General features: G+C 31.4%; 1 protein-coding gene across 1 annotated transcript; it reads right to left on the bottom strand.

Annotated features, from left to right (window-relative positions):
- LOC132717256 (hepatic lectin-like) lies at positions 1 to 2,956 on the bottom strand. Its single transcript, XM_060700693.1, has 4 exons — positions 2,405 to 2,956; positions 2,025 to 2,116; positions 1,576 to 1,663; positions 1 to 690 (listed from the first exon to the last, which is right to left on the bottom strand). Exons 1-4 carry the CDS (start codon positions 2,784 to 2,786, stop codon positions 461 to 463), a joined length of 792 nt encoding a protein of 263 aa, XP_060556676.1. The 5' UTR covers positions 2,787 to 2,956; the 3' UTR covers positions 1 to 460.
- Positions 2,957 to 7,654: the final 4,698 nt, after the last annotated feature.

The following is a 7,654-nucleotide window of genomic DNA, read 5'->3' on the forward strand; positions in this document are numbered from 1 at the left end:
TGAAATACTTAAATCTATTTGAATGAGAATAAAGAATTCATCATTTGGAAAGCTGTAATGTTATATAATAGTGTAATACATTTTGCATTTAATGATCGAACAAAAGGTTAGAATAAATTTTGTTAAAATTATTAATCAAAGTTTGTAATCTTTTTCAAAGGCTTGAAGTAAAACCACTGATGTTCCGGAAAGTAGCAAAAAAAGCTAATTGACAAAAAAGTAAATCATATTCCAAAACATGGATCAAATGTATAGCGGCTGGGAGCAAGTAATTTATAGTTCGATAGTATCATCGTCCGGTCACTTATGTCATTATAGTGGATAAACAAAATTTACAAATAAAGTGATTCGTAAAATATATTACAGAAGTTGTTTAAGGAAACAAAGAAACAAGGTATTAGACATGCTTACATTAACGAAAGATTTCTGAATGAATGTCTGACAGCAAAATCTAATAATGTCAAAATAAAAAAGTTTCACAAATGAATGTCATCTTAAGCGAACAATCAATGTCGTTCCATTCGCCATTACCCCATATTACACTACAGTCCTCATTTCCAAAAGCGTTATTTGGTTCATCAGGCGCCCAGTTTGAGAATTTTCCAAGACTGTAAGTTCCATTCGACGAACTCCACTGCCAGAAGTTTTCTGATTGTGTGTCATGTAATCCAAACCAGTAAGAAACTGGATCTGAAAAGAAGTACTAACAGATAAATTGTATAGATCATACGGTGTCAAGTTCTGTTTTATCTCTTAGTTAAGAATCTGACAATTGTTAAACCAACTCTAACCCAATATAATAGCAGGGTCTTTGACAGACCGACTTTTAAATTACCAGTGAAGGCATCACACTGCTGAGACAGTAAGATGATAAGTGAAAACATCATTAAACCAACAGAACGAGGATAAACGGACGTCAAAATCTCGACGCATTTCCCTACTTTTCCCCGCATGTTCTCAGGGTTGACTGGTGCATTATTTTTGAAATGTTCATTTTATAATTATATCATCAGGTAAGATATAGCAATAATTATGTGAATCTGATTGATACTTGTCATGCTACTTTCAAGGATTAACTACTCCATGAAAGACGATGTTCAGAGATCTAAGGATAAGAAAACCTGAAACTTTCCTGTTCAGGTATATTCAGCAAATACTTCTATTTGATTTGCATGATTGAAAACAATGTCAGTTTGTGAAAGATTTACATCCCTTATCTTCGCTCCTGACTTTATTGTTATTCTTAAAATAACATTTCTGTAAATTTATTTAACACAGACATTCGTTTTGAAGTTTATTTCGTATGTTGGTATGATATTATATACGATAAAGATTCAAAGATGCTTTGATCGTAATCTCTCGGAATTTTGGTAACATTTTTCTCATAAAAGTACGTATTAGTTTGGTAAAATGATAGTTTGTTTAAAACACCTTGCAAAAATGTGTAGAAAAAAGTGCTACTAAACGTCTTTGTTTGGCAAGAAATGTTCTTTCCGAAAAGCTTACATGTATATCTACTAAAAATTAGATCCCGATACACATGCGACGGATTTGCGAAAATTGAAAAATACAAACATGATCTCTTTATAGTATTCTTTATAAAATTATTTTCTCTTTTGTTCCCTATTCTTGCGAGTTCGCCTCCTATACTCCTGCATGTGTCCTAAAAAATAAAACATTGACAATATCCCCATCATCTTAATTATCTACAACATCATCATAAAAGATAATTTTGTTTTGCAAGAGTCTAAAATGAAATGGAAGAAAACTCGACGCTTGTTATGACTTTTGAATGATTATGAAAAAATCAAATTTAATAACACAAACATTTGTCTCTCAAGCTTTATATAGATACATCGTAACCATGAAAACCATGAACAGACTGAATAATTCTTATGATATGTCTACTTTTATAGTAATTCATCTTAAAGAACTAATGAATGTATTCCTTCAGTATGCATGAACGCGTGTTATCCGTCAGTTGATACTCCGTCAATTGATACGATAATAAGAAAAAAACTTACTCTGGCTTCAAACCATGTAATTCGGCTGTCAGTGTAAAACTGAAAGCACTTTTCTCCGTATCGTTGCCATTTACCGCCTGGACAAGCTCCGACTGAAAGAAAGTATATTGTATAATGTAGACTAAAATAACATCAAGTCTGTTTTACTATTTACTTGAGATATTCAAAGAATTCAAGTTTAATTTAACCACAACTGATTATTTCATCTTAACACTGTGCAAGCAGGAAAAATAAACTTTTTAAGACTTTAGACAGTTTTCCTTTAGGATTTTTATAAGACATCTTTAATACAATGCATCTGTCATAAAACTAATTGTTGTCTTAATATCAACACAATCATAACAACTCAAATAATGATTTTAAATACTCATTCTACTTACTAATTTGAGCAACAGTACCGAATCGACTGTCCGAGGTTTTAAGATGTTCTTTTAATTGCCCTTGAAACTTCGTTAAATCCGTTGTGGACTTTTTCACCATCGCTATCACATCATCTACAATACCTTTGTCGACAGCAGAAACTTCTTTATCTATACTTTCTCTTATATCAGACACTTCGTTGCGAATTTCTTTTAGCCCTGATTCCGATTTCCTTATTTGTTCATTTAGAGAAGCATCTGTCGTGTTCATGAACTGTGAGACTCTTTCGTCCACTTTTTCAATTTGATTTTTCACAGAATTAAAGAATTTCAATCTTTCAGTTTTTTCTTCCTTCAAAGTTTTTCTCATCATAGATTGAATCTCCAAGTTTTTCTTCTTCATAGTTTTGTTTGTGTCAGTCACCTTTGATTCAGTTTCACCGGCGTTTCTTTTCTCTTTAAAATTGGTTGCATTTTCAAAGTCGCTAAATCGTCGCTCAAGTGTTTCAACACGAGCATTGATATCTGAACGTATAAAATAAAACAGCAAACACCTTTCAATTGTTTTACCAAATGTTTATCTATTAAAATTTTAAATGCCATTTTGCAATATATATAGATTGCGTTTACATAAAAAAATGCTTACGTAAAAAGCAAATGTGAAACTATGGACATGTATTTTGTTTTGAATAGTATAATTTTCAATAGTATCTTGTGAAAATTGCACATAATATAAGAGGAACAACATGCAAAAAATATTAACATAGCAGCGGAAGAAGTATCTCGTGTAGCGCTTTCTAGCAAATAAACAAAATCGATGCAAAAAGTAGAAGAATAAATTTTTATGTGAATTAAATAATATATGAACAGTCTTATCTGACTTATTCATATGATGAATTTGCACATTTGTTAGTATTTTTAAATCAAAGCAATTTATAGGCAAGGAGAAGTAAATAAATTTTATAAAATTTCGTTTGAAGAAATTCGTATTTGTTACATCCAGTCATAATAGTATGCTGTTTAGATTGATTTGTATATAAAAGGTGTCAATTAAATAACGTGATATCTTTTAACGATATGAATAAATAACCAACAAAAATCAAAATTTGAGAATAAAAATTAAGATAGTTCATTGTTGTCCTGTTACGGTATACAACGAAACCAAACAAGTGTGGGTTGTTACTCGTATGGAAAAAATCAGATTGACACTGAAAAACAGGAAGTGGCTAAGTATAACACTTCAAATTCTTTTCCGAAAAAATAAAAAATAAACAATGAAGGTTAAAGGCGATTTTACACAAAACTCTGAGTTGAGCATTTTCCAATTTTTTAAAATTTAAATAAATAAAAGAAACAGAAGGGCTAAATTTTTTGTTTAGGTCTCAGAATTCAGTATAGTGCCCCCAAAAGGGTTTTCCCAAAGTTTTTTAAAACTGTATTTTAATTTGCTATAAAGACAAATTTGGAAACAAAAAGATATTAAATTCAATGTTTTTTTTAAATTTAAAAAATTTTAAAAAAAAAAATAAATTTTCCTTAACTGAGTTTTTGAAACCCCAAAGACCTCTCGTTTCTAAGCGGGGCGTGCAAACCCCTGGGGCCCAGGGTTGAAGTTAAAAATTTTAAATGCCTGAAGAAAATCATATTATTTTAATTGGGGTTTTGGGTAACTCTTATTTTTTTCGAGGGAAAAATGTTGTTTAACCAGATTTAAAATAACCATGGGAGCTTACTATAAGCATGTTTTCTATAAAGAATAAAACAATATTAGAAATCTTCGACCATTCAGGAAACATTTTGCTTGAAAAATTAAATGCGCCTCTCATTTGAACAATCTTTACGCAGTAAAAAAAATCCCCCTCCCCTGAATTCTTCGGCGTTATTGTACATATAAAGGGGAAGTAACCGCTTCAAAAAGATGACTACTTTGGGGGCATTTGCAGTTACGCATCAGGGTCTGAAATTTCGCTACCCATTATTTGTTTTGTCTGACGACCCAAAAAATAGAAAAAAACTTAAAAAAAAGAGAGTACATTGTAACCCCACCATACAACGGCCAACAGCCGGACAGTCCTGGTTGTTGTAGAGAGGTGGTTGTTGCTCCCAGGGATTGTGTCACAGAATAAACTTTTATTACTTTAGATACCCGATGTCATTGTTTATGTTAGGTTTATAAAAAACTAACAAATCGTAAAATACAGGGTCCTTTCCAGTGGTTTCATTGTTTAGGGTATTCATTACTAAACAACGTTCTTTGCTACGACGAACAAATTTTTGTTTCTTTAAAACCATCATAAATTTTACCCCATGTTTTTCCCGGGGCATGTTTATGTAATTTTGTTGTTTTTAAATGCTTCCAAAGGGATCACTTTGTTTCCAAAGATGTTTATACTTCACAAAGCAGGTGTCAAGGGGCCGTGTGGCGTTTAAAGTTGCCCCGTTCTTCACTTCAGTTTTGTTAAAATTTTTCTGGGCCCTTCGGGATCTTTGTCCCAGACTATTAAGCTTTTGAATTGAGTCCCGCTCAAGTCGGTGTTTAGGGGGGGGGGGGGGGGGTGGGGGATTTTGGGCACTTATTCATTATCCCTCATTTTACATACTCAATCTAAGCGATTTCTGCAACCCTTTAGGGGTTCATTTTTTGTTGTGATTAATGTTTCCCGAGGGATCACTTTTTTTCCCAAAGTTTTTTAAATTTTTAAATGTTGGCTGGTAAAAAATTTCCTATTCGTTTTTTTTTTAAAAATTTTGTAGAATATTTTGGGCCGTTTAATGGGTTCATTCACATTTATTTAAATTTTAAATTCAACTTTTGAAACAAGTTTTAAAATGTCACGAGGTTAAATTCCCTTAAAAGGACAAAAAGAAATTTTGGGTTTTCCAGGGCATCATATGTATGCCTTTGTCTTTTTAAATAGTAACGAAAGGGAAAAATTGATTAAGAAAAAAAAAGGGCAGTCAGCCCAAAAGGTTTGTTTATGCCAAAAAATTGTTATGCTACTATGGTGAATCCTGTTAATTTCAATTTAACGTTGTTTTTACCTTTTATTATAATGACATTTTAAAATGATAATAAAAAAAATGTTTATTAGCTTAAGAGTCTCTAATCTAAAGCTCACTAAGCTACCAATTCAAACATTACTGTTGCTTAACGACACGATATGAAGCGTACATTTCATTTTGTCAATATTTAGCGTTGTTGTTTGGAAAAAGAAAATATGAGTGATATACTTCAAGTTTTTATCATGAGTAAACTCAGACTTTCACTAATAAGCATAAACTCAAACCGTTGTAATAGCTTTTACTTATAAGTGAAAGTCTAGGTTTTTATTTAGTGAGATCAAACCCATATTACTCAAAGTACATCACTCATAGTGTCGTTAACTTTTTTGGCCTACGTATTAATTTATGATTCATGATTTCGTTATACGAGTATTGTGTATCTTTTTCTGTAATCTATATTTCTCAATTCAAAGACAATTACTGCACCAAAAAATCAAAGCAAAAATGACTATATTCCGCAGTTAAACTATTTTTTTAAGATAAAATGCGCTGATAAAGTTGTTAGGGTAATCTTGAACCCTTGACAAAACACTTGTTCAATCATATTTCAAGTATCCTAAGAAAAAGAATTTTAAAAAGGAAAAATTTTTTGACCCAAAATTTTAAATTTTAAATTTCTCAAAAGGTTTTTGAATAGTGTCCTCGCAAAAAAAGGAAAAACTTTCAGGGGGTTTCTTACTTGCGGTAATTAAAAAAATAATCAAATTCAAATTTTTTTGAAAGGGTTTTTTATTTCGGGGTGGGCAAAAATGTTTTCCATGTATTTCTCTTCATCCATTATACCATGTCGCGACGGACATATATAAATCAGAAAAAAAACACTTTAATGTAAATAGAATTAGGATGTGGATATCATTGTTTAATATTACGACACTCCAAATAAGACAAGTGTTCTTAGTAGTGGACGTGTATGTAAGACACTTGAAATGTTGCTTTAAAAAACCGAAACTTTTTTGTCTTGTTTTATAAAAAATATTGCTGTTAAACTCGTTTATTGAAAAGGGCAGTTTTGGTCACAAGTATATATTATGACATCTTAAGTTGTTAAAAAAGCAGGAAATGGATGATAATCAGGTAAAATTAAATAAAAAATTGATTGATTCTGACATAATGAGCTAATTTCAGTAAAGTAATTATAGCAACGAGTTGAATGACGCCAATAAATTATGATATTGATAGATGTAATGTCACAATTTCCTTTTAATAGTTACATGATTAAACATAACGCTATGATATCGTAAAAGCAGCATGCCTCAAGATCCATGCTTATTTTTCATAACAATTTGGAAAATGTATTTAATAGTAAACTATTGTGAAGTGAACAAAGGAAGTAATTTACACATTGCATACGGTACTTACAATCTTACAAGTACCAAAAAAAGAGGTCAACAGATGCAAAATAGCCCCTACTGCATTAGGTTTTTAAAAATGCTATACATGTATAAGATCACATAACATCAATATAAGTGAAGCAATACCATTTGGCCGGGACGTCATTTTCGGTATCCAAGACAAATAGTGCTCGATTCCAAAAACAGAAATGCAAAATAAACCGGAATAAATTCAATAAATAAAAACAAAAGAAATGTTCATTTTTAATTTTATTAACCAAGCAAAAGCATGTTAATTCATGTTTTATACGATACTGTCACAATGGTTTATGATTATTATGACTGGGGATACACTTGTTTTGTCAATCTAGTCATGATTATTGTTTATTGATTATTTTTATCATTTTAGTCACTATTAAGCGATCATTGTACCTTTTCTGACGTGGATTAAATTTTTTGATAATGCCTTTCATAGTTTGTCCCTGATATAATTTTATGACGTAGTATGCGCAGTAGAGTCACTTTTGATGAAAAATTCTGTAGTCTTCCAATATACATGAGATTTCCTAATCTTCTCAAAGATTACTTTCAGGGCTATTTCCAACTGAGTCAAAATATTCGTAAGGTCCGTGCTTAGGAAAATAGAATACCACCCAATGTATACCTGGTCCATCACTCGTATCTGTGTTCGAAATCACGAGATGACCCCTATTAACGCGTAATTGGTCTGAAGCGCACTCTGTCGTCAGGTATTTTTGCAATATATATAATTCATAATTGTTCATATTTAGAATATCAGGTGATTCCAGTCAATCTTACGCTTTTTACGGATCGGTACCTGTGTATTAGAATCCTGTAATCGTTTAACCTCCGACTT

The sequence above is a fragment of the Ruditapes philippinarum genome, unplaced genomic scaffold, assembly GCF_026571515.1.
Source record: "Ruditapes philippinarum isolate M1 unplaced genomic scaffold, ASM2657151v2 ctg1915_1_1_1_1, whole genome shotgun sequence".
In the NCBI taxonomy this organism is placed as follows: domain Eukaryota; kingdom Metazoa; phylum Mollusca; class Bivalvia; order Venerida; family Veneridae; genus Ruditapes; species Ruditapes philippinarum.

What these genes read in the sequence shown, in the direction of transcription:
- LOC132717256 (XM_060700693.1), bottom strand. Translation starts at nt 2,786, where the DNA reads ATGAAGAAGAAAAACTTGGAGATTCAATCTATGATGAGAAAAACTTTG. An exon ending in CGGTACTGTTGCTCAAATTA is followed by an intron (nt 2,117 to 2,404) that starts GTAAGTAGAATG and finishes ACTTTCTTTCAG; the next exon opens with TCGGAGCTTGTCCAGGCGGT. An exon ending in TTACATGGTTTGAAGCCAGA is followed by an intron (nt 1,664 to 2,024) that starts GTAAGTTTTTTT and finishes TTTATTTTTTAG; the next exon opens with GACACATGCAGGAGTATAGG.